We start from the raw sequence: 27,375 nt of genomic DNA, 5'->3' as shown, positions 1-27,375 counted from the left end.
TCTTTATGGAATAAATACAGCAACAGTCGGAGATGACTTGTGTGTTTTCTTTGTTGTTTTTTTTTTTGTCTGAGTGTGTTTGTATTTAAGGCCTTTATAGAAATGATTTTCTGTTATTACAGTCAGAAGTAGACTATCATCTACTTTGAAATAAATAAATATTAAATATTTTGATTTAGAATAAATATTTCTTTGGATTTCAATTGTTTGTTTTCCATTTTATAAATAGTAATAAAATACGAGAAAGGCATGGCAAATGTATTGCATTTTTTGTTTATACCAAAATTCTATTAATAGTTTTTTTTATAATAAAAATTACCTTTTCTAGACTTGTTTTGCTAAATAAAAAACAAAATATTTAAACATTTGTTGTTCACCGGCGTAGCTAGGTTAAGATTTGTGGAGGGCCTCAATGAGCCACGAATCAATTCATAATTTATATATAAAGGGTAGTACCAAACGTCTACGCCAATGGCCTATACAATGTGTTTACATTGTTAATTTGTAGTTTTTGGATAAACAAAAAAACATTTATTTGTATAGATAGATAAAAAATATAACTTCAGTTTAAAGATACATATACAAAATCAAAACAAATATCCGTGGAAAAAAATCATTATATAAAAAAATATTTAAAAACAAATATTATTGTATAATAAAAAAGAAATTGGGGAGGAAGTAGGAGTAAGATAAAAAATATATGTTGTGGTGTACAAATATGTCTGTGATTGTTTTATGCTAAAAATAGATCATTTAATTTTCTATACAATTGAAGAGCTTTTAACACCTCAAAAATAAATCCAGTTTTTTTAATAAATCCAAAATGCTTCTAGTTGTTCAATCACAATGTCAAACGTTAAGCCTTCGTTAAGAAATCATATTTTTTCATTCGCATCGACTTTTGTCCCATCATTGTGATTCCATATGCTTGCTTCAATTGTTTTGTTTGGAGTGTATTCAGTGTGTTTGTGTAGATTATTATTGTGTATAAAAAAATGTTCTAAGAAATATTAATTTGCTATTATTTTGAACTACAAAACTGTTGCTGATGACTTCTGCTAATTATCATGGTAATCAAAAACAAAATGAAAGCATAAAAAAATGCTTTACTCTAATTTAGTTGGGCGAAGATGACGAGGAGGAGGATGATGATGGCGATGATGTTGTATGCCAGACTTTGCCCATTTCCAAAGCTTGTAATTTTAACAATTCGTTTTGACTTTCCTTGGCCTGCAGTAGAAAAACGCTTTGCTGTAAAGAAAAACACAATTTTTAGTGATTTATTATTTAAATGAAAATATTAACAGAAAATACCTTTATCTCCTTGGAAGTCAGCACATCCATTTTGTCATAAATAATTGCATGCAAGCCTAAATTTTTCAGCAATTTAATGGTATCTTTGCAATTGTTATCATCACCCCAACAGAATACAACCAAACCTCGTTCTTTGGCCAGATTTACCTGCAAAAAAAAAAAAAAAAAAATACAAATTATTACCAAGTACAAATAGCAACAATTGTGTAGATCGATACTAGATTAAACTGGTCGTACTTTTGTTTAATCAATACAAATATTTAAAAAAGCTTATCATCCAATTTGATTACAAACAATAGAAATAATTTATAAACAATAATAAATCTCTTAGTGAAATATGACCCCATTCGAATTTACATTGAGACAGTCCTGATTAGGAAAAAGACCCTAAGTCATAAATCTTACAAAAATATATAAAAAAATCGGACGATAATATATATGGAAGCTATACCTAAATCTGAACCGATTTTCCCAAAACTTAACAAACATTATTCTCGACTCATTTTAAACGCTATGCCAAATTTCGTGCAAATCGAAAGATATATAGGGACTTGGGTGCATCATTTACATTGAATCAGTTGAAAATTTATATGGTAGCTATATCTAAATTTTAACCGATTTTCACGAAATTTGACAAACATTATTCTAGACTTACTTAAGTACGCTATGCTAAATTTCGTGCAAATCGAAAGACATATAGGGACTTTGGTGCATCATTTACATTAAATCGGACAAAAATGTATAAATCTGAGCCGATTTTCCCCATTTTCCAAATTTGCTATATCAAATTTCATGCAAATCGAAATATATATAGGGACTTTAGTTAGCTATTTACATTAAAGTGTATACAAATATATATCGAAGCTATATCTAAATCTAAACCGATTTTCCCCAAACGTAACAAATATCATTATAGACTCAATTCAGTACGCTTTACAAAATTTCGTGCAAATCGAAAGTTATATAGGGACATTGGCGCATCATTTACATTGAATCGGACGAAAATTTATATGGGAGCTATATCCAAAACTGAACCGATTTTTCTCAATTTCAATAGGGTTCTCCCTTTGTTGAAATAAATGAGCTGTGCCAAATTTCATTCAATTCGGATCAAAAATGCGACCTGTAGTTTTTTTAACGTGGACAGAAAGCCAGACGAACAGATAGACAGACGGAAGGACCGACATGCATAAATCGACTTAGAATGTGATTCTACGTGTATTCTCAAAAGGAACCATTTGTCTATATCGCTTTCTTTTGCCTGTTACATATGCACAAAGACATAATATCCTGTACGACAGTGTGGTAAAGGAAATAAAAAACTACGCTACTGAATATCCTTAAAAAATGTTTCTAAAAAATGTATGCTATTGAATATTTTGTCCAATTTTTTTTTTTCAAAAATGTCTTCGATAACCATAGGATCCTAATTTTTACAGAATATGTTTTTACAGACCTGTAGACCCAATTTGTTTAATGAACATTTTCCTCAAGACCCTTTATATTATTTTTTAAGGACATACAAACTCTATTTTTTAAGAATATTTTTCAAGGACCTAATTTATTTATTTCTTGAAGGTCTTTAGAGCAGTCATTCTTAAAAATGTTTTTCTAGAACCTTTTTTTCCAATTCTAATGGGTCGATTATGGAAAGCAACCAAACTCCAGTTGCCAGTTCAACTGGCAACGCAATTGAAATAAAACATAACATTATTAATAGCAACTTTTCTCAGTTGCTGTCGAAAATACTGTTTTGACATTTCTACAACTAGAAATATTGTAAACAAACAAAATTAATGAATAAAATGTTTCAGAAAAGCTAATTATATGTGATGATAAGCTCAGTGTCATTTATTAGAAGGCATTTAAGAGATAAATCTATTAGAACTACCATCAGTTCTGTGAGTAGATGCTGACATTTAGAGAAATGTTCAATCAACTGCTCATATTAGCTTGAAGGCGTATTTTCGACTACCAAAAGATGCCGTTGTGTATATAGATGAAGCCTTAAACCCTGATTTCCGAAAAGCCTGGCGGTCAACAGCAATTTCTCCTCTCGTAAAATTTGTGCAGCTCTGATGTTTTTTGTTTTCAAAAGTCCCATAGCAATGACTTCAACCTTGGCATGGCTCAGCCGACAATGTCGGTGGTTTTCGCCGAAGTTATCCGGTTACCCAGAAAAAAGGGAAGAATATAATTTTTTTATTCGAAAACTAAGTTCCAGGGTGTTGTCGGATGTATTGATGATACACACGTACAAATCATGGACCCAAAAGAAGATGTTCGCCACTTTCTGCCATTCATTTGGAATGCGTGTTGGTGGGCCATAGCATTTAAGGTCTTCTGAAATGGCCTTCCACACATCATCGATAGTGGCTTTGGTTTGACCAAAAGTCCGCACGCCGCGTGCTACATTTGGTTTAGCTTCCATCCGGGCAATAAGGACCTCAAATTGTTATTATAAACAAAGTTCAGTTATTATAAACAGCAACCAGAAAAAAATGATTGCCGAAAATTTATATTTGAAGCAACTGAAATTGACAACAGTTGCCATCCATAATGCAAATTTGGCAACTGGCAAGGCAACTAAACTCTGGTTGCCATCCGTAATCGACCCATAAAATTCCTTTTTTACAAATTTCGAAAAAAGAAATCAAAAGCCTACAGAATCTAATTTTTCTAAAAAATAGTTCCCAATAATTAAAAAATTCTCACCTGCGAGGGATCTCTCAGCAAATCCTCGGTGTGTGCCACAATACCCAACAGCTCCATTGCCAGGGAATTAAAAACAGCCGTCTCAATACGATTACCACGTGGATCCAAATATTTTTGATATTTCTCTGTCACACCGATGGTCAAAAACATCACAGGATAACGATTCTGTTTGAAACGCAACATTGTACAAATATCCGGATCGAAACATGAGAACACCACGCGACGCTTGCCCGCTTTACGAAACACTACATCCAAAATACAATCCACATAGAGATTACGATCAATAATGTGTTCAAATTCTTCTTCCATTGTGCCGTCATGCAGACGCTGAGACCATTTCACTTCAATGTTGAATCCTACATGGGGATCAATGGCATCGAGGACATCGGCCAACGGTGGGAATGGTTGATGCTCCTGCAAGTCTTCATCTTGGAAGGAACGTGATGCACGCGATTTACCCTCTGTGGTGTGATAGACTTTTAGATTCTTCAGCTGTTGTAGTGTTAACTCACGTACTGGTAGCGCGAGAAAATCATGTTCTTCCATTTTACATTTGGATTTGAGTGAGACATAAATCATAAAATCGTGATATACCACAGGCACTAAATCTTTACTTAACTGGACATCGAATTCCACCATATCAGCACCCTGAGCAGCGGCATTTTTCAATGAGGTAATCGTATTCTCTCTGATGGACATATCATTGGTTTTGAAAGAGGTGCCGGAACCACGATGACCCACATCCAGACCAGACCATTTCTTGTTCCAATAACGTGTATACGAAACCGACATATCCAAATTGAGGGAGGGTGTGGGTTTTATCAGCAGATAACCCAATTGCATCATACCCATGGGACGATGTTTAGAGGCACATGTAATGGGTACTTCCAAACGACCCTCGGACATTTTGAATAGATTTGGCAGGACATAGTGATAGCCCAAGTGGTGGGGTGGTTCATCTTCTTCTGCCTTGGAGCTGTACGTATACAAATCAATCAAATAGGCGGTGTTCTCGAAATCACCAATTGTCAAATGGAATATGACCAGATCATCGGGGCCACACCGTACGCCAAACTGAGGTTGAGGCTTGATAACACTGTCATCCGCCGACAGGGTAACAACTTCGGAAAAGGAAAATGCAAGGCCACAGTCGCCACCATTCTCTCGGGTGTCATGCGTATCGTTGGACAGGGAATCTTCCAAAGGTGCTATAGAACCCGCCAGCAGGTTATTATCTGTCGCAGCACCAGTTGGTATACGCAAATTCATGGGTGTCACTTTGACAAACATCAGACGCTTCTTCATGCGTTGCTTCCACGAGAATGGGGCATTGAAAATTTTAAATTGGACAATGGTTTCCGTTGACAACCAACCACGATCCACCTTTGTAACATCGTTAACAACACCAAAGATATCCGGATCGACGCGACGTGGCCCTGGCTCATCGATGGCTATTTGACGCAGTGCCAATGAGGTTTCCCAACGGCGAACCAAGAGTTTTTCACTGGTCGGATCCACGGCACAAACAAAATAGCGATAGGCAATTGTGCGATCCCTTGGCAAGGGGATATCCACACTCCACACATTCGAATCTGGAGAAGAGGTTACGAAAATTTGTGTTGTTGTTGTTCTTGTGTGTTTGCTTTGTATGCAAATGAATCCTCTAGTTTGTTTTTTGACCATATACTTTGGCGTGGTCAAATTACATTAATGGTAAAGTCATGGACAATGCCTACATACCCTCGTCATCCTTGCTCATTAGGATAGCGCCACTGAGCTGCCAGTTTCCCAGCGAATCGCAGTTGCCGACCACAGCTAACTTTTCACCGGCAGCCATGTCATCATTCATAAGAACCTGGAACTGCCACATGCGTTCGGCATGTCCATTGGCAGAGCGGGCAGGTGGAGGTGCCAGCATGGCATCACAGGCCTCCGATTCATCGTCAACAAAGTTCCACTGGTTATCCTTGGCCATTATAGCGTTGTTGCTGTCGTTGTTCTTGTTCCCCCGGTGGTATTGACTGTTTTTGTTAAATGTGGTCTATAAAAAAAGTACAGTTGCAAACAAAAAGGGAAATTTCGCCTAAAGAAAGATCACCAATGCCACCGAGAGGGTAGGGGTAAGCGGTAGCATTGATTAAAGAGAACTAAATTAGAAAAAGTCAGACGAAAACATTTAGCAGCGCCAGCGGTAGCGAGAGAGAGGCACGTACGTTCACGCTTCTCATACTCCACTCCACATCACACACATATATAAATATACCTAAATACATACCTCTTTCAATAACAAAAATATGGAATGGAAACCTCTGCGTTCGCCTCCTTCACACTGTCCACGCTTCGTTTTCGGTTTCACGTCTGTTTATAATTGTTGTTTACTTTTGGGGCTATCGATTACTGGACTGCCTTCGTAGGTTTTAGCTCTGCAAATGACGACAATTTTTTAGATAATTTATTCCCGGAAAGTTAATTGAATTCTCCTTCTTCGTACCAACACGATGACATCAATAACACACGAAGAATAATTTGAAAAAATTATAACGCAGCTTGATACAATTACGCTGAACCTTCGCAGTATCTTTTTGCGAAATAATTAAAGTTCAATGTATTGTTGTTGCTGTTGTTATTAATTTTTTTTCGCAACTTTTGTTTGAATGGATGGCACTGACTGTCGGGTGGGATTTCTACCAGTATTGTCTAGGCTGGCAGATGGGTTGGCGTGTTCGTCTAGTTGTTGCTGTTACTTGTTGTTGTTTTCTTGTCGTGGCCTTAGCAAAAAAAAAACTAATGCTATTTTTTTCTTTGGCTATAATATTTGAAGGTTAGACATTTTGTTTTTATTGTTGGTTTTGTAGTTTTGGGCGTAGATTACGATCTCCTCTTCTTCTGGTTTATTTGTTTGAAAAATGAAAGTGTTTTCCGAAATACACTTGCCGCAGTAGCAGCAGCTGTTCTCCTTCTCTCTGTATGACAATGTGAAATTAGGGTGATCCCATGACACACCACTAACCCAGTCAAAAAAATGCAATAGATTTACAGATTAATGCAATGCGTTCGATTTCTTAACTTCAACTGATTTCGAACGACGACAATCGCAATCGTAAACAATAGCCGAACAGTTATCCAAGAACAAAAACAACAACAAACGACCATATGCAACGTTCAGTAGTACATTGAAGTGTCATGTCATGTTTTGGTGTGGGGGTGCATCTTTAATGATGACGTATGAGGAAATGACAATTAGAGTTGTCGAGGGGTTTTAAAATAGATATTTATGCATTTTGGACCAAAAAATACAAAAAAATGTTGTAATAAGTAATAAAAAATAAATACATAAAATAATAAAAATATTTAAAATCGTTATTAAATGTCTTCCATCTAAGGTGTGTATTAAAAATAATTACAATCTGTCGAGACTTTATACGCGTCTATGGCATTGCAAACTGGTTTCCAGAATAACAAAATTACAGACTTTCTAAGACCTTTAAAATAATTGTAGTTTTAGCCACCTTCCGGTTGCGGTTAAATCCAACAAAATACCGATATGTGGAACCGTGTTAAAATTACTATAATGAAGGGAAGGTAACAACAGATTAAAATCGTTTAGCCACTATCTAAAGAGTGGTTTTTATGCCCTCCACCATAGTATGGAGATTATATTCATTTTGTTTTTCCGTACGTAACACATCGAAATAATCATTTCCGACCCTATATAGTATATATCCTTGATTATGTTGTAATCACTCTAGCATCTAAACGAATGCTCAAAACTTAGCACAAAATCATATTTTGTCTGCAGGCAGGTCAAGTTTGGAGATGGGTTACATCGGTCCACGTTTCGGCATAGCTCCTATATAAGGCTACCCTCCGATTTTCGGGTTTAGGGTTTCTTGAACGCATTTTTCAACCGAATTCGCTGAAATTTGGTACATTAATTTTTTCGGGTATTCCCCATATAAGGGCTCCGCCCAATTTTCGATACTTTGGCGTTACTGAGCGCATTTTTCAACCGAATTCTTTTGTCTGCTAGCAGGCCAATATCGAATATGGGCAATATCTGTCCACATTTAGGCATAGCTCCAATATAAGCGCACCACTCAATTTTTGGTATTTTGGGGTTTTTGACCGCGTTTTCAACCGAATTCGCTAAAATTTGGTACATTGGGTTCTTATTGGGTAGAAAATCTCGCCACTAAAAATTATAAATATAGGACCACTTTTTCTGGTAGCCCCCATATAACGAAACCTCCCAATTTTCAGTTTTTGGAGAGTTTTTACCATATTATTCGATCGAATTGGTTGTAATTTAGTACTTCGAGTACATTGGATTCTTATGGGGTACCAAATTTATCCACTAAAAATTATAAATATAGATTATTTTTTCTGGTACCCCAATTTTCAGTTTTTGTGGAGTTTTGGCCGTATTTTTCGGCCGAATTGGCTGCAATTTAATAATTTGCGTTAAAATTTGCTACCCAGTATTATCTCGCCACCAAAAATTGTAAATATAAGTAAATTTTTTCGTGTAGTCTCCATATAGGGGTATCCCACAATTTTCGGTATTTTGGGTTCTCTGAGCGCGTTTTTCAACCGAATCCCCCTCCCAAAGATTATTAATATTCGCCACTTTTTAGTGAGGCCACCTAAAACTTGCATATGACCGCTACTTCGTTAGCAAATGTGGGAAATATATAAACATGTACCTCTAAAAATTCATTCAAATCCAAATTTTGGCAAATTTAGTTCCATTTAGCACACATTTTTTCCATAAGTACCCACCTCAACCATCTAACAAACATTCCTACATACCCTGATCCTACACCCATTGGTTCACCCACAATTTAAATTGTACCAAGTTTAGTACACAGTAGTACGAATTTCTAAAAGTTCCTACTCGCCCAAAACCTACACCTCCATAGTGACCCTAAATCCAATTTTCAGGACTCCAACTCTACCGGTTCATCCACAATGCAATTTGTACAAAGTTTAGTACATAGTAGTACTAATTTCTAAAGCTTCTACATACCCCGATCCTACACGTCTTAATGATCGCAAATTCAAATTTCAGGATTCCAACTCCATTGGTTCAGCCACAATTCAAATTGTACCAAATTTAGTACACAGTAGTACCAATTTCCAAACCTTCCTACTTAATCCATACCTACACCACCACAGTGGTCCTTAATCCATGTTTCAGAATTCCAACTCCATTGGATCACCCACAATTCAAATTGTACCAAATTTAGTACACAGTAGTACGAATTTCCAAAACTTCCTACTTAACCCAAACCTTCACCCTCACAGTGATCCTAAATCCAAGTTTCAGGATTTCAACTCTATCGGTTTACCCACAATTCAAATTGTACCAAATTTAGTACACAGTAGCACCAATTTCCAAAACTTCCTACAAACCCCAATCCTACACCTCCACAGTGATCCTAAATAAAATTTCAGAATTCCAACTCTATCGCTTCACTCACAATTTAAATTGAACCAAATTTAGTACACATTAGTACAAGTTTTTAAACATCTTACATATATCAATATTGCACCCCAACAGTGATGCCCTCTCCCAATTTCACGATTCTTGCTCTATTGGTTCACCCAAAATTCAAATTGTACTAAATTTAGTACCATTTAGTACTCATAAATATTAATTTCTAAAACTGAATCCTGATCCCAATCCTACATCTCAATAGTGGTCCTGAAAAAAATGTCCAAAAGTACGTAAATATCCCAATGTTATACTCCGACAGTAATGTTAATTTAAATTTTCAGGATTCCAGCTCGATTTGTACTTCCAAATTAATTTTGTGCTTAATTTTGTCATTTAGTTAAAACTGAAAAATATAATTTTTATAATTAATTATTGCTTTATTTCATCAAAATATTACCAAAAAGCACATTGGCAGATATGCATTCATCGTATGACCTAGCCATTATAATAACAGCTGATCAAAGAGCACTATTGATTGTAAAAGTGGCAACGCCGTCAACAAATTCGGTGTAACTACGACATTTACTAAAGCAAACATTTGCCGCAAGCAGTATCCTGCCGGTTTTTCTACGTTTCGCGCGCGAAATTTACGGAAAGAAATACAATGAGTTCCACAAGAACGCCACAGATACGAAAAAGGCGGTCAACGGGTAAACTAGTTGTCCTGAACGAGGAAGAACTTATACATCAAGTCCAGCTAAGGCCAATACTCTATGATCGGACGCTGAAATCATTTCGAAAGTCTTCGCTGCGACAAATGCATTGGCAGGAAGTCAGCGATGTGATGGGTGCAACAACAGATGAATGTCGCAGGCGATGGCGTTCTTTGAGAGATTCCTTTGCCAAACATTACAAGCAAGTACAACGTACCGAAGATGAACATACACGGAATAAACACCGCAAGTGGGTTTTCTATGACCAGATGTCTTTTATGATACCATATATGGATAATGCAAGGTATGGTAGAGTGGGATGGTGGTGAACATTTTGAATTTTTGGTAATTCGTTTGTTTTTCTTCTTCCCAGTTATTCCTTGGATGACCATCTCATTGAGGAATTTGGTGACAATTCGGATGATCAAAGTATTCACTGTGAAACATCATCCACGGCCGTATTAGAACAAGCACAAGGCAATCAAAATACAACCAAGATGGAAAATCACATTGAGCAGAGACATAGCAATGATCATGTCCAGCAAAACACCGTTTCGGTGCAGGCCACAGATTTTATGCCAGTGCCGGAAGAGACAGAAGTAATGGACCATCACCACAGCCATCATCAGCATCATACACCAAATAGATACAGAGTCAATCAAAATGGTGAATATAAAAATCGCAACAATGAAGAAACACCTTCATATTATGCGTCGCCCAATAACTATTTCGATTCGGATGAAAAGTTTTTGCTTAGTTGTGCCCCGGCAATGCGACGTTTAACTAATCGCCAAAATGCCATAGCCCGCCTACAGATCCAACAACTTTTGTTTGATATTGAATTTGGAAATCGTCAGAATCATGATTAATAGATTTTCATTTACTCAGTCTCTCTCTCTCTCGCTCTCCCTATATCCGAGGGGACAGATAATCATCAGAGTCCATTCAAATTGGTTGTTAATAATTGCAATGAATTATCTTATCTCCTGGGGCAAGACAATTGAATATTGGAAGTTTTTCAAAAAGAAGTCTTCGCTATTTTGTTTGCCATAATATTTCTATAATCCTAACAGTAATAACATTGTATCTATGCACGGGTAAAGACGTTCGGAATTCATTATGACAAACAATAATAGATGGTGGCTGATGATAGTGGTGCTCATCGCTGCTTTAATTGCGACACAAAGAGGTATTATCATAGATTTTTTTGTGGTATCGGTTTAATTGATTTTTTTCTATTTTCATAGTTAATGCATTGGAATGTTATGCCTGTGATTCGAACGAAGATCCAGAATGTGCCACAAAACCCGGTATTCAGCTCCCAGTCGAAGAATGTCCTACTGAAAATGATGAATGTGTTCAAACTGTGGGTATGTACAGATTTTATAATATTTGAAAAATGCATGTGGCTGCTTCTAAATCTTAAGCTGAAAACCCTTCAGATCATACACACTTTCATATCCTAATTTACGAATTATTTGATTTTACATATCCAAACATTGGAAATTGATTTTAAAACCGTAATCGTATGCCTTTCAACAGCGCGACGGATAATTTTGGGAAATTTGTTATGGCAGCTAAATATTGAGGATAGCACTTTTATTCGGTTTTCGACGCGAACTTTAATAGTAAAATATTATATAGTGACGTCGCGAATTTTGGGTTTTTAATATGTCTATTATTTTTGGTCGTGATTTGTTTTTTTAATTTTTTTTATCTAGACGTGAATTTATAAGTTTTGGGAGTACCAAGAGTTTTTAATGCCACGAAATATTTGTCCTAGACCCTCCTTTAAATATACCGATCACCATATCTCGACTAGCTTAGCCAGCTGTGTGTCCGTCCGTCTGTCAATTATAATTTGTAATCAGAGAATATGGACCAAATGTAACAAATTATTGTATTTAGGTTAGGTTCTGTCCAAGTGATCAAAGAATTTATTTTTGTCTGCTTACTCCTCACTCTAGTGGTCATAATTAATACCCGAATATCACGAAATTTTACACAAGGAAGGGGATCAATACTTTTGTATGAAAAATTACAACATTTGTATTCTATGGCGAATACATTCATCCTAGAAGACATATAACGTAGAAGATGATAGTGTATATCCGAGAATGTAATCTGATGATACTTCGAAGAAGTAGAAGTTGATCGGTGCAGAAAGGGTGTACAGATTTTGCCAACATATGAAATATGATCTCTTACACTTAAGTTCCAAAATTTAAAAAAAGGTTTGAGGGTTTTTAAATATTTTTTAAACCTTGCATTTTAAAAAACAAATTTTTTTAAGTAGATTAATTTTTGGGCTCGGATATCATAAGACCTTGAATTAGTTTAAAAGCTAATTTTATTGTGTAAAACGTGGATTGTATTGAAATATTTTTATACCCTCAGCCTTTAGGCTAATAAGGGTATATACACTTTGATACGTAGAAGATGATAGTGTATATCCAAGATGAGTGGTTGACCTTTAAATGTAATCTGATGTGGGAGTTATACATCGAAGAAGTTTATCGGTGCAGAAAGGGTGTATAGATTTTGCCAACATATGAAATATGGAACTTAAGTTCCAAAATTTAAAAAAAAGGTTTGAGGGGTTTTAAATATTTTTTAAATCTTGAATTTTAAAACCACTTCTTAAGTAGAGGAATTTTTAGGCTTAGATATCATAAGGTCTTCAATTAGTTTAAAAGCTAATTTTAATTTGTAAAACGTGGATTATATTGAAATATTTTTATACCCTCAGCCTTTAGGCTAATGAGGGTATATACACTTTGATGCGGTGAAAATGTGCCTCATCGAAATATTGGTTTTAGACCCCAAATCCGTTTCAGAATATTTGGTGTCGATTTAGCCATGTCCGTCCGTGCATTGTCCGTCTGTCTGTTTGGCTGGTTGGTGCGCACGAAAACTCTCGAAGGCAGCAACCGATTTCATTCGAACTTTTCACATCTTAATATTTCGTCCAAACTTAGTTTAAGTTCGAAGATGGGGGATATCGGTCCACTCCTTCTGGTACCTCTCCCACAAAATGCTCAAAATTGTGCCAAAAATTAATTTTATGATAACATGGAAACGGACTATCCGATTTTAACGAAACTTTGTACAGCCTATTATCTTTACCAAGTCTAGATCAAGTCTGAAGATGGGACCCATTGGTCAACTCCTTCTAGTACCTCCCCCACAAATGGTCCAAATTTTCAATATTTGTAAATCGAATATCAGGCGAATGGAAGGTCCGATGTGAACCAAACTTTGCACAACCTATTATCTTTATGAAGTCTAGATTAAGTTCAACGATGGGACCCAGTAGTCCACTACTTCCGGTACCTTCCTCACAAATAGTCAATATTTTACAAAATGCTATCAACATTAAATTGATAAAAACATATTTGATTAAAACATATTTGTTATATAAAGCTAATAATAATATCTGTGTCTATTCGCAAGAGACCTACGCAAACTATAGGGTGGGGGTATATATCTGTCGGCAACACCGACTGACCAATTTTTAAATATCACTGCAATAGTTTCATATTTTTATACCATCCACTATAAGGTGGATATTCCGGATATTCTTGGTCAGAATAATATTCTATGTCGATTTACGCATGTCTGTTGATATCACTAAAGAGATTGAAATATTTTAAATAGAAATATGCGATTTTCCCCAGACATTGCTAGTATTCCTAGGATGGGATATATCAGTCAACGTTTTAGTTTAGTTCCCATTTCAGGGACCCCCAATATTCGGTATTTTGGGGTTTTTTGACACGTTTTCATACCGAACTGGCTGTTATTTGCATTTTGTGTTCCCGATGTGTAGCACATATCCGTATTAAAAATTATTAATATTGAACTACGTTTAAGGGTAAGCCCCCATAGTATAGTATAGGTATACCCCAATATGTGGACTTTTGACACGTTTTTCATTCAAATTGGCTGAAATTTGGTATTTTAGGTTCTCATTAGGTACCACCACATCTCCGCACGAACAATTATTAATACTGAACCAAATCGGTATTTTGAGATTTTTATACTCTACACAACTATGTTGTCAAGGTATTATACCTTTGTGCAGTCCCAAGAGTTTGTATACCGATTTCGACTAGCTGAGTCGATCTAGACATGTGTGTCCGTCTGTCCATTATAATTTGCATGTAGGGTGGACAATGAATACTCCTATTGTTTATGGTAAAGATCGGACACGCCGATAATTTTCGGTTATGATCAGATAATAATATTGAAATGAAATGGACTGAAATCTTAATTTGTTTGTGTTGTTTTTTTTCGAGTCGATATATAGGCCACAAGGAATCTAGACAAGTAACTAGAAGGACTGTACTGAATATTAGTAATATTTGTTGACCTCTAGACGGTCATGAGTGTGAAAATATCGCGAATAAGCTCAGAATATAGAAACACACAAATTTTGATTTTCGTGGAAGTTGTGTAGGGTATCATATGGTCGTCCCCGTCCGACTATACTGCTCCGCTCAATGGTTTGACATGTTTTTCTACTGAATTGGCCTTTATTTGTTTTTTTTATTCTCATTGGCTGTCAAATCACACTGCCAAAAAAAATCAATCCCCGTTTACTTATGGCCCCATATTTTTCTCGCGTGGATGTTTTATTATTATTTATTATGAAAACTTTAGATAAATATATCTAAAATGTGCTTCAACGAAATATTGGTTTTTCAAGTGTTAAAGTTTCAATATTATGCGGACTTCTAAACATAAAAAATTCTACAATAATATATCACTATAAATTAAATATGTCTTGAAATAAAATTATTTAACTGATGCAAGTGATTAAGTTTAAAAATTATACGGACTCCGAACATAAAAAATACCCGCGTCGGCAAACATAAAACTATAAATTAGTCTTGAATTAAATTTTAGAAAAAATGCCCGTCTTGAAAGCAAATTTATTCGCAGTTTATAATACCAAATCAAATATAGCAATAAGTAGATTTGCATGGCTCCTATGGAAATCCGAAAGCTGAAATAATTAAAATCTTAAAAAAATCATGTATAAATTCATCTGACAATACCATCGTGGCTTTTGCATGTCTCATACTCATTAGCATTTAAAAATAATATATCATTCAAAAACGCATATCCTAATACCATGGAAGCTGGCTTGCCGATACTAATCACCTAGAATAAGAAAATAGCAAATAAGGAATAATAAAATACAAAAATAATCCAACTACCCCTTTATATTACCAGTCTCGGGTATAACTCGACGTGGTTGCTTATCTCGCCTCTTTCCCAGCCGTTATTGCCCAGAACCTTGTGAGCGCTGTAAAAAGAGTCTCTGCAATCGTGACATTTTTCCACAGGATCGTCTAAAGTGCTACCAATGTTCGGGAGCTGATTGTGTAAATGTGGCGAACTATACCCAATATCTGATGCCCTGCCCAGTCTATAATGTAAACGATCGTTGCTTTATGAAAATCATGCACAAGAATAACGTGCAACGTGGCTGTGAATACTCGATTGCGGATGCTTCAACCTGTCCTAATTCCTGCATCAAATGTAATCGTGACGGATGTAATAATGAACCTGGTGTTTGGAAACAAAGTTGCTTGCTGTGTTCACATACATTTGCCAGTCCCGATCCAGCATGTTGGCGTGGTCAAGATCCAATGGCGGATAAATGTACAGCATCTTCTACGGTGTATTGCGAGAACAATAATTTGTATGGCGAGACAGCAAAATGTTATACCTACATCAATGAGCAAACGGGTGTTGTGCAACGTGGCTGTTCCTCAAATAAACCATTTTTTCCAACTGGAACGCTTACCGAATGCTATGGAGAGAATTGCAACAACAAGTGCCTGACCATATCATGTAATATATGTTCTTCCAAAGATGATCCGAAATGTGTGGAGGGCAATTATCTGTATCCCACTAAATGTTCGGAAGGAACGAATTCTTGTTACTCCTGTGAAAATGGCAATCACATCCGAAGAGGTTGTGCCGATAAAGAATTTTTTGCCACACGCCAGCCCAATGAGGTCTGTTATTATTGCAGTAATTCGACACAGACTGGCTGTAATCGTTTTCCAGTACGCACCTGTTATTCTTGCTCTTCACTGGACGATGAAGATTGTGCCGAGATGATGACCCCTGAGATAATAGATCAACTTAATTGTTCGTCGCAAGAAGATGTCTGTGTAAGTACCGTTGTTACCAAATTGCAATTGACCTATGTACTACGGGGATGTGCTTCACATTTGGCAGAATGTACCGATAACGATCCTTTGTGTGTTCGCTGCAATGGCAGTTTGTGTAATGACGTTCCTATTGATTTGTCGACTTACGTGCGACGAAAGCAAATATCAGTGGAAGTGGATGTCAAAGTCAAAGGAGAAGCTGTAATGCAGCAGTTGAGCGTAGCCGTAATGGTGGCATCGTGGATTTTCTTCTTGTTATTAAATAAAATATAATAAATGATTTTTGATTTTGCGCGCTATCGTTTTGTTTGTTTTATTTCTATTTTTATTATTTTTTAATATTTAAAATCGAATATATAGAAATAGGGCACAATCTCTTCCATTTCAAGTACATTTAGTTTAGACAAGAAATTTCTAATTTGTTTAATTTTCTTTTTCTTGATTTCCATATATATCCACAAAATGTGTTCAGGTTTGATTGTGGAACTCCTTTCCGTACAAAATGGCAAAAATGTACTTACTTAATCCGGACCTCTTCACCTTGCATTTAGAGGTTTTGCAAAGACGTCACCAATTGATTATCTTGAGGCTTTAGTTGTTAAGGATTCTTTATTGTGACCATTCAGATTCCTTAATCTAAAAACCAAATTTTTTATACTTATGGCTCCTGAACCAAGACGATTTCGCTTTGAGAGTTCGTGAGGGACAAGAGTATTTTTGCGGCTGCGGTTTGGCAGTGGTGCAGGTTAATCTGTAGAATTTGCAGCCTTTGTCGCTTCACTACACTTACTGAGTTTCGGAACCGAACTCGTACTGAACCGTAGTTCAATTTTCCGTCGCACTCTTTGAGAAAAACATCCCATTCCTCCGACCTCGTTACAAGGTGTTAGACTGATAAGTAGTGACGTTGGGATTTTGCATTGCCATCATTTTCAGCAGAAATTCTTTGCCCACAGAAGGTGGCGGAACTCAGGCTGAAAGAATCCGTCTTGACGGAATCTCAGATCAAGAGACCGCAGCAAGGTTAGTCCCCAAGTGCGCTAAAGCCATCCGCCGTTTTCACAAGGAACTCTCCCGATTTCCTGTTCAAACTGTTCGGATGAGCGAATGCTTCATTTGTGCTGTGGGGCATTATTCGTTCCTCCAGAAGTCGATCCTTGGCTGACTTGACCTTTTTCCTGTCCCGACCGACACTGGAGCCACTAAGTACATTGGTGCTGACCGCTTATACTTTGCTTTTTAGCGTAGAATCTGGCTTTGAGACAGAGTCGTTCGCTTGCCGATCACCTTATAGGTGTCAGTTGGTTTCTGGCATTACTCATCGGCTTTTTCCATTAGCGTTTGACTAGGATCAGATTTCTGCGCCACACCTTAGCCAGAGGCAGTGGGCTTCACCGACTCTACTACTTTGCTCGTTTCCGGATTCAATTTTGACGTTTTTGGTCGATCAATTTTTTTTTTTTTTTTGAGGAAGATTCTGCCCATGTGGAGCTCTCGATGAAAAACTTGCTCATAGGTTCTTTCAAATTTCCTTACAATTTCAATCTTACCTCTAATGATGTGGACATACCTCTCCGAATGGAAGTTCGTATCTTACCCCACAAACTTGCGAAGATATAATACAGCACGTTTATAGTGATTCGCATCAGATGTTTATTGGGCAGTTCCGACCTTTGAGTCACTGACCGTTATCGAAGTCTCGTAAGATTCCCCATCAGGAATCGGACATCGAAGCATATTATGGCATGTGCCGACACAGGGCCTGTCGGTGTCAGATTTGCCTTCGGTTGGGCAACAGGGTCTATACTCATATCGTTAGAGTAACAGTAATATTCCTGAGTAGACTCGGCCGGAATCACCGTGGTGTCCAGCTCATCTCCAGTTAGGTTTACTTACTGCCGATAATACGGGACCGGTGAATATATGTGCCGATAGTCAGGCGGCCCTCAAGGTTTTGAAGTCGTGCACTATAAACTCAAAAGCAGTTCTTGATTGGGTTGGGTTCCAATCTTGCGATTGAGAGATCTGTGCAAGCACCCATTGGCTATTTCATTGGCAAAATCCGCTTGTCTACGGCTAGGTAGTCGGTATCAGATGGTCGAGAGAACCTGTTTGCAGAATCTCAAAAGCTATCTGGCCTGAATTCCCTCGCCGAAGAACTTCTTCGCTGTTGGCACACAATAAGAGAGAAATCAAAATCATTGTGGTAATTATAGGAGGTCACTGCAGGATTAGATCTCTCCCTTCAAAATGGGACTACAGCGGAGAGGACTACTGTCGTCTATGTGAGTACGAAGAAGCTATAAACAATTGAACATATCCTCTGTAGATGTCCATCGCTGAGTAGCAGAAGACATAAACCGTTTGAAAGATATGAAATTGATAATCTAGCTTTCTACTCTAAAATAGACCCCAACCAGATCCTAGGCCTTGTCAAAAATCTGACATGGCTCTCCTTCTCCTACTATCTTCTCCTCTCTCTTCTTTTCCCGTTCTCTTTTCAGGTCGATTTTGTAGTAGTTCATCCGGGAGTATGTCCTCACTTTGCTCTTTCGGTACAATCTGTCCACTTGGTCGAATAGTTTGTTTCTCTAGACTATGGTGAATAGCGCTAAGAGTCCCATGTTGGTTGTCCCTACGGACCTGTCGGTCGAAGGTTGTTTTTTTACCAATCTTGACTAAATCATGTTCCATTAGAATTGGCGGGTCGTCATATTTTTCCGGGGTTGAACTAGATGCACTTGTGTACAGCTGCAGGAACCAAGGCATTCACACCTAAAGCAGCCGACGACTCGTAGCTTGTGGTCTTACCCACGCTTGTCGCCGGTGCTGGGTTATTAACTCCCTGTACCGTAACTTAATTTTTACTTTTTCACAACTTAGTTAATTATTTACGGGAACTACCCTGATCCATTTTGATCCAGGGGGTTTCCGAATATCCCCAAGGTTTCCACGATGTACATAGCCAAATTCCGGCCTAGGTTGTCCTAGGACGTTTTACCCTGCACATCGTGGACATTATTTCATATTTAGATATAGCTCCTATATATATTTTCGCCCAACTTTATGTAAATGATGCTCCATAGACTCTATATTTGTTAGATTCACACGCAATTTTGCACAATGTATAGAATATTGAATAACCAGTGCGAATTGTTCTTTACATCGGTTCCGAGATATAGGCCATATATATATATTTTAGGAAAAGTGTGCAAAAATTGTTCGATTGAGACGACATTTTGTATAGCATAGATAATTCAGAGTAGAATGGCGAGAATCGATTCAGACTTAGCTTATCTCCCATATATTTTTGTCCGATTTCATGAAAATTGTGAATGAAAAACCCAACGTTTGTGCAATTGATATGCAATTTTCCACATCGAATACGTTTTAATTATATATATTTCGTCCAATTTCTTATTATAGGTAAACCGACATCTTTAATTCTTTTAATTTACTGACTTTTGAATTTTCGAATAATATACAGTATCAATTTTTAAAATTTATTAGGTTTTCTATCAAACACACCTAATATAGGCACAATAGTTTCGATTATTAGTTATCGATAATAACAATCTCATATACTGGCGACATCTGTCTCTCTGAATATTTGAGTCGCTAATATTTCAAGTGCGCCATCTACAACTAATATGAAACATTACATTCATAGAGACATCTAGCTTTCATTCGTATATTCATATCGATTTATTATTATTACTGGTTTCCTATTATAGGTACACCGATATCTCTAATCTTCTCATTTATTGTCTCTTGGGTCATCGAATGAATAATTTTTACAATTTCTTACCTATTATTAGGATATCAAACACATCTAATGTACATTATCGAAATAGTTTCGATAATTATCGATATTAACAATTGCATATACTGGCGACATCTGCCTCCGATTATTTGAGTCGCTAATATTTCAAGTGCGCCATCTATAGTTAATATGGAAATTTATATTTGTAGTCGCATCTAGATTTCGCTCGTATATTGACACTGACTTATTGACAAAAATTAGGAGTCAATTTTTAGGCGTTTCTCTTTTACAGCCATTAACACTTTAGCTCTACAAATGCAATACAAAATAATTATTTAAATTATCTCTCATAAAAATTTAACACTAATTAATTTTAAAATATATCAATATTGGAGGACTTTTTATTTTGTTTATATAGTTTTTCAATTATGCATATTAATTATTCTGTTGATATATCGTAATTAATTTTTCCAAACACAAATTACCATTTTACAATTCAATAATTACCAGCTAACCCCTTCAATTGTTCCATGACCATTAATAAAAAAAGTTGCTGATGTTTACAATGGTGTGACACATTTGTTTTCCCAATTTTTTTCTCTGTTGATATTTCGAAATCCCCACGAGAACACTTAGTTCAATTTCAATTTACATTCTGTTTTACAATATGCCACTTTAGATGAACGCCCATTAAATATGGATATCTTCAAGCAGAATACTTCTCAGTTCATCATTAATTGACTGAGGGGCTGGGTGGCTGTTTCGCCTTATCACTTCGTCCAATTATGGATATCAGTGCTAGGAAATGGAAAGCAATGACACCGATATCATAACCACACATGTCTTCATAAAAACCAGAAGGGTGGATCGACCGACAGCCACTGAACCGTTTTTTTGTTTGTTTGGAGATGAGAAACTACTATTCAACCGAAATCATTGCCACCATGGGAATATTTTGAAATTTCCATTGAAATATGGTGTGGCGTTCACTTGTCGCTGCTGTTATTTCAACAAGGTCTTTGGAGATAACACCAAGAGCTGTTTCAAAACATTTTAGCGGATTTGTTGTTTTTTTTTCTTTAATTCTGAAAGTGGTAAAATGAATATTGGCTCCACAGGCATGGATTTTTTAAACAGATTTTTTTTCAAAGACCAACAGCCCCATAGGCGTGGATTATTAAATAAATTTTTTTCAACGACCAGTAGACCAATAGGCGTGGATTTTTTAATTAGATTTTTTCAACGACTATTGGCTCCATAGGCGTGGATTTTTTAAATAGATTTTTTCAACGACTATTGGCTCCATAGGCGTGGATTTTTTAAATAGATTTTTTCAACGACTATTGGCTCCATAGGCGTGGATTTTTTAAATAGATTTTTTCAACGACTATTGGCTCCATAGGCGTGGATTTTTTAAATAGATTTTTTCAACGACTATTGGCTCCATAGGCGTGGATTTTTTAAATAGATTTTTTCAACGACTATTGGCTCCATAGGCGTGGATTTTTTAAATAGATTTTTTCAACGACTATTGGCTCCATAGGCGTGGATTTTTTAAATAGATTTTTTCAACGACTATTGGCTCCATAGGCGTGGATTTTTTAAATAGATTTTTTCAACGACTATTGGCTCCATAGGCGTGGATTTTTTAAATAGATTTTTAAATAGATTTTTTCAACGACTATTGGCTCCATAGGCGTGGATTTTTTAAATAGATTTTTTCAACGACTATTGGCTCCATAGGCGTGGATTTTTTAAATAGATTTTTTCAACGACTATTGGCTCCATAGGCGTGGATTTTTTAAATAGATTTTTTCAACGACTATTGGCTCCATAGGCGTGGATTTTTTAAATAGATTTTTTCAACGACTATTGGCTCTATAGGCGTGGATTTTTTAAATAGATTTTTTCAACGACTATTGGCTCCATAGGCGTGGATTTTTAAATAGATTTTTTCAACGACTATTGGCTCTATAGGCGTGGATTTTTTAAATAGATTTTTTCAACGACTATTGGCTCTATAGGCGTGGATTTTTTAAATAGATTTTTTCAACGACTATTGGCTCTATAGGCGTGAATTTTTTAAATAGATTTTTTTTTACGACCAACAGCCTTTTGGGCTTTTTCTAATAACATGTTTTATGAACTATTACGAGACACTATAATACCTTTTAAGCCCCTTAAACTTGTGTATCAACCATATTTAAACTTTTCAGTACAAAAATCTCCATTGTTATCGAATGAACGTGGTTGCAGAAATGTTACCCCTTTTCACTCTTCGAAAATATACGGTTTAGTTAAGTCGTTACAACATGTTTCCAAATACAATGTACTTCACAATTCACAAATTCAATACAAACACCGATAATGCAGCGATAATATTAACAAGTGCCACCAAAGCTTATCATTGTAACACGGCAAAAGGAAACCAAGTAACAGCAGCAACAACAACTCGAAAATGCTATTAAAGTAGCCACTGCACTTGCACTGTCACAAAAGCAGACAGACGGACAGCCAGTAGGTCCAAACGAGCAAACAAGTGGAGTAGCCTAGAAAATTGCCAATCTTAGATAAGAACACGAAACACGAATAATGCCAACAACACAACAACAATTACCAACCCGCCAAGTGGCAGTTGTTTTGCCAAGCGCCAGCGACGACAATTGTTAAGTGAAGGTGGCTAGTTTATTTGGTATGGAATTGGCTCCCTATTTCCTCATTGTTGTTATGGTGGGGGTCTCTTCAAATAGGAAGAAATGTTGGTTGTATATTTCAAATGTGTTTCGAGTAGCAATCATGTAGTTGCATGCATACATGCAGTCATGAAGTGGAATGGAACCCGCTTCACTCCTCTGTAGCTCTTTTTTTGCTGACTTTGTTACATGCCATGGTAAATGATTTAGAAGACCACTTATATGGAAGCGAATAGTACTAGTGGTAGAACATTCTCCACGTTCACGATATTTTGAAAATAATACAAAATATGAATTCTAATTGATAGTCCTTGAAAAATTTAACTTTAAAAATCCACGCCTAAGGCTCTGATAGTCCTTGAAAAATTTAACTTTAAAAATCCACGCCTAAGGCTCTGATAGTCCTTGAAAAATTTAACTTTAAAAATCCACGCCTAAGGCTCTGATAGTCCTTGAAAAATTTAACTTTAAAAATCCACGCCTAAGGCTCTGATAGTCCTTGAAAAATTTAACTTTAAAAATCCACGCCTAAGGCTCTGATAGTCCTTGAAAAATTTAACTTTAAAAATCCACGCCTAAGGCTCTGATAGTCCTTGAAAAATTTAACTTTAAAAATCCACGCCTAAGGCTCTGATAGTCCTTGAAAAATTTAACTTTAAAAATCCACGCCTAAGGCTCTGATAGTCCTTGAAAAATTTAACTTTAAAAATCCACGCCTAAGGCTCTGATAGTCCTTGAAAAATTTAACTTTAAAAATCCACGCCTAAGGCTCTGATAGTCCTTGAAAAATTTAACTTTAAAAATCCACGCCTAAGGCTCTGATAGTCCTTGAAAAATTTAACTTTAAAAATCCACGCCTAAGGCTCTGATAGTCCTTGAAAAATTTAACTTTAAAAATCCACGCCTAAGGCTCTGATAGTCCTTGAAAAATTTAACTTTAAAAATCCACGCCTAAGGCTCTGATAGTCCTTGAAAAATTTAACTTTAAAAATCCACGCCTAAGGCTCTGATAGTCCTTGAAAAATTTAACTTTAAAAATCCACGCCTAAGGCTCTGATAGTCCTTGAAAAATTTAACTTTAAAAATCCACGCCTAAGGCTCTGATAGTCCTTGAAAAATTTACAGCCTGTTTTTGTAAAATTCTAAACGAACGAATTCGAGTGACTTACGACCAAACCTTTGTTTATGTAAACAAATATTTTTTGATAGTCCTTGAAAAATTTAACTTTAAAAACCAAGCCTAAGGCTCTGATAGTCCTTGAAAAATTTAACTTTAAAAATCCAATCTGATAGTCCTTGAAAAATTTAACTTTAAAAATCCACGCCTAAGGCTCTGATAGTCCTTGAAAAATTTAACTTTAAAAATCCACGCCTAAGGCTCTGATAGTCCTTGAAAAATTTAACTTTAAAAATCCACGCCTAAGGCTCTGATAGTCCTTGAAAAATTTAACTTTAAAAATCCACGCCTAAGGCTCTGATAGTCCTTGAAAAATTTAACTTTAAAAATCCACGCCTAAGGCTCTGATAGTCCTTGAAAAATTTAACTTTAAAAATCCACGCCTAAGGCTCTGATAGTCCTTGAAAAATTTAACTTTAAAAATCCACGCCTAAGGCTCTGATAGTCCTTGAAAAATTTAACTTTAAAAATCCACGCCTAAGGCTCTGATAGTCCTTGAAAAATTTAACTTTAAAAATCCACGCCTAAGGCTCTGATAGTCCTTGAAAAATTTAACTTTAAAAATCCACGCCTAAGGCTCTGATAGTCCTTGAAAAATTTAACTTTAAAAATCCACGCCTAAGGCTCTGATAGTCCTTGAAAAATTTAACTTTAAAAATCCACGCCTAAGGCTCTGATAGTCCTTGAAAAATTTAACTTTAAAAATCCACGCCTAAGGCTCTGATAGTCCTTGAAAAATTTAACTTTAAAAATCCACGCCTAAGGCTCTGATAGTCCTTGAAAAATTTAACTTTAAAAATCCACGCCTAAGGCTCTGATAGTCCTTGAAAAATTTAACTTTAAAAATCCACGCCTAAGGCTCTGATAGTCCTTGAAAAATTTAACTTTAAAAATCCACGAAAAAAAAATTTAACTTTAAAAATCCACGCCTAAGGCTCTGTTAGTTTCATGAAAAATTTAACTTTAAAAATCCACGCCTAAGGCTCTGATAGTCCTTGAAAAATTTAACTTTAAAAATCCACGCCTAAGGCTCTGATAGTCCTTGAAAAATTTAACTTTAAAAATCCACGCCTAAGGCTCTGATAGTCCTTGAAAAATTTAACTTTAAAAATCCACGCCTAAGGCTCTGATAGTCCTTGAAAAATTTAACTTTAAAAATCCACGCCTAAGGCTCTGATAGTCCTTGAAAAATTTAACTTTAAAAATCCACGCCTAAGGCTCTGATAGTCCTTGAAAAATTTAACTTTAAAAATCCACGCCTAAGGCTCTGATAGTCCTTGAAAAATTTAACTTTAAAAATCCACGCCTAAGGCTCTGATAGTCCTTGAAAAATTTAACTTTAAAAATCCACGCCTAAGGCTCTGATAGTCCTTGAAAAATTTAACTTTAAAAATCCACGCCTAAGGCTCTGATAGTCCTTGAAAAATTTAACTTTAAAAATCCACGCCTAAGGCTCTGATAGTCCTTGAAAAATTTAACTTTAAAAATCCACGCCTAAGGCTCTGATAGTCCTTGAAAAATTTAACTTTAAAAATCCACGCCTAAGGCTCTGATAGTCCTTGAAAAATTTAACTTTAAAAATCCACGCCTAAGGCTCTGATAGTCCTTGAAAAATTTAACTTTAAAAATCCACGCCTAAGGCTCTGATAGTCCTTGAAAAATTTAACTTTAAAAATCCACGCCTAAGGCTCTGATAGTCCTTGAAAAATTTAACTTTAAAAATCCACGCCTAAGGCTCTGATAGTCCTTGAAAAATTTAACTTTAAAAATCCACGCCTAAGGCTCTGATAGTCCTTGAAAAATTTAACTTTAAAAATCCACGCCTAAGGCTCTGATAGTCCTTGAAAAATTTAACTTTAAAAATCCACGCCTAAGGCTCTGATAGTCCTTGAAAAATTTAACTTTAAAAATCCACGCCTAAGGCTCTGATAGTCCTTGAAAAATTTAACTTTAAAAATCCACGCCTAAGGCTCTGATAGTCCTTGAAAAATTTAACTTTAAAAATCCACGCCTAAGGCTCTGATAGTCCTTGAAAAATTTAACTTTAAAAATCCACGCCTAAGGCTCTGATAGTCCTTGAAAAATTTAACTTTAAAAATCCACGCCTAAGGCTCTGATAGTCCTTGAAAAATTTAACTTTAAAAATCCACGCCTAAGGCTCTGATAGTCCTTGAAAAATTTAACTTTAAAAATCCACGCCTAAGGCTCTGATAGTCCTTGAAAAATTTAACTTTAAAAATCCACGCCTAAGGCTCTGATAGTCCTTGAAAAATTTAACTTTAAAAATCCACGCCTAAGGCTCTGATAGTCCTTGAAAAATTTAACTTTAAAAATCCACGCCTAAGGCTCTGATAGTCCTTGAAAAATTTAACTTTAAAAATCCACGCCTAAGGCTCTGATAGTCCTTGAAAAATTTAACTTTAAAAATCCACGCCTAAGGCTCTGATAGTCCTTGAAAAATTTAACTTTAAAAATCCACGCCTAAGGCTCTGATAGTCCTTGAAAAATTTAACTTTAAAAATCCACGCCTAAGGCTCTGATAGTCCTTGAAAAATTTAACTTTAAAAATCCACGCCTAAGGCTCTGATAGTCCTTGAAAAATTTAACTTTAAAAATCCACGCCTAAGGCTCTGATAGTCCTTGAAAAATTTAACTTTAAAAATCCACGCCTAAGGCTCTGATAGTCCTTGAAAAATTTAACTTTAAAAATCCACGCCTAAGGCTCTGATAGTCCTTGAAAAATTTAAAAATCCACGCCTAAGGCTCTGATAGTCCTTGAAAAATTTAACTTTAAAAATCCACGCCTAAGGCTCTGATAGTCCTTGAAAAATTTAACTTTAAAAATCCACGCCTAAGGCTCTGATAGTCCTTGAAAAATTTAACTTTAAAAATCCACGCCTAAGGCTCTGATAGTCCTTGAAAAATTTAACTTTAAAAATCCACGCCTAAGGCTCTGATAGTCCTTGAAAAATTTAACTTTAAAAATCCACGCCTAAGGCTCTGATAGTCCTTGAAAAATTTAACTTTAAAAATCCACGCCTAAGGCTCTGATAGTCCTAGAAAAATTTAACTTTAAAAATCCACGCCTAAGGCTCTGATAGTCATTGAAAAATTTAACTTTAAAAATCCACGCCTAAGGCTCTGATAGTCCTAGAAAAATTTAACTTTAAAAATCCACGCCTAAGGCTCTGATAGTCCTAGAAAAATTTAACTTTAAAAATCCACGCCTAAGGCTCTGATAGTCCTAGAAAAATTTAACTTTAAAAATCCACGCCTAAGGCTCTGATAGTCCTAGAAAAATTTAACTTTAAAAATCCACGCCTAAGCTCTGATAGTCCTAGAAAAATTTAACTTTAAAAATCCACGCCTAAGGCT

At 36.0% G+C, this 27,375-nt stretch overlaps 3 protein-coding genes across 3 annotated transcripts; 2 read left to right on the top strand and 1 right to left on the bottom strand.

Moving 5' to 3' along the window:
• Nucleotides 1-1,116: 1,116 nt before the first annotated feature.
• On the bottom strand, nt 1,117-6,004 carry LOC133327547 (glycerophosphocholine phosphodiesterase GPCPD1). The gene is made up of 4 exons (XM_061536064.1): nt 5,770-6,004; nt 4,030-5,621; nt 1,315-1,461; nt 1,117-1,251 (listed from the first exon to the last, which is right to left on the bottom strand). The coding sequence occupies exons 1-4, from the start codon at nt 6,002-6,004 to the stop codon at nt 1,117-1,119; spliced, it is 2,109 nt and encodes a 702-aa protein (XP_061392048.1).
• A 4,126-nt stretch (nt 6,005-10,130) lies between these two features.
• Nucleotides 10,131-11,048, top strand: LOC133327548 (transcription factor Adf-1-like). Its single transcript, XM_061536065.1, has 2 exons — nt 10,131-10,483; nt 10,553-11,048. Exons 1-2 carry the CDS (start codon nt 10,131-10,133, stop codon nt 11,046-11,048), a joined length of 849 nt encoding a protein of 282 aa, XP_061392049.1.
• A 250-nt stretch (nt 11,049-11,298) lies between these two features.
• LOC133327555 (uncharacterized) lies at nt 11,299-18,949 on the top strand. The gene is made up of 4 exons (XM_061536072.1): nt 11,299-11,368; nt 11,427-11,549; nt 15,418-16,592; nt 18,872-18,949. The coding sequence occupies exons 1-4, from the start codon at nt 11,299-11,301 to the stop codon at nt 18,947-18,949; spliced, it is 1,446 nt and encodes a 481-aa protein (XP_061392056.1).
• The last annotated feature ends 8,426 nt before the right edge of the window (nt 18,950-27,375 follow it).

The sequence above is a fragment of the Musca vetustissima genome, unplaced genomic scaffold (genome assembly GCF_032173495.1).
Source record: "Musca vetustissima isolate MV318-11 ecotype Yass unplaced genomic scaffold, APGP_CSIRO_Mvet_v1 utg5970, whole genome shotgun sequence".
Classification (NCBI taxonomy): domain Eukaryota; kingdom Metazoa; phylum Arthropoda; class Insecta; order Diptera; family Muscidae; genus Musca; species Musca vetustissima.
The sequence above is the reverse complement of the archived record's forward strand: the minus strand, read 5'-3'. Positions and strand labels throughout refer to the sequence as shown.

Coding starts and splice junctions, on each gene's coding strand:
- LOC133327547 (XM_061536064.1), bottom strand. CDS start 6,004: ATGGCCAAGGATAACCAGTGGAACTTTGTTGACGATGAATCGGAGGCC. Junction 5,622..5,769: donor AATGAGCAAGGATGACGAGG/GTATGTAGGCAT, acceptor CCTCTTCTCCAG/ATTCGAATGTGTGGAGTGTG. Junction 1,252..1,314: donor TGACTTCCAAGGAGATAAAG/GTATTTTCTGTT, acceptor TTTTCTTTACAG/CAAAGCGTTTTTCTACTGCA.
- LOC133327548 (XM_061536065.1), top strand. CDS start 10,131: ATGAGTTCCACAAGAACGCCACAGATACGAAAAAGGCGGTCAACGGGT. Junction 10,484..10,552: donor CCATATATGGATAATGCAAG/GTATGGTAGAGT, acceptor TCTTCTTCCCAG/TTATTCCTTGGATGACCATC.
- LOC133327555 (XM_061536072.1), top strand. CDS start 11,299: ATGACAAACAATAATAGATGGTGGCTGATGATAGTGGTGCTCATCGCT. Junction 11,369..11,426: donor TTTAATTGCGACACAAAGAG/GTATTATCATAG, acceptor CTATTTTCATAG/TTAATGCATTGGAATGTTAT. Junction 16,593..18,871: donor TGCAGCAGTTGAGCGTAGCC/GTAATGGTGGCA, acceptor TTCTCTTTTCAG/GTCGATTTTGTAGTAGTTCA.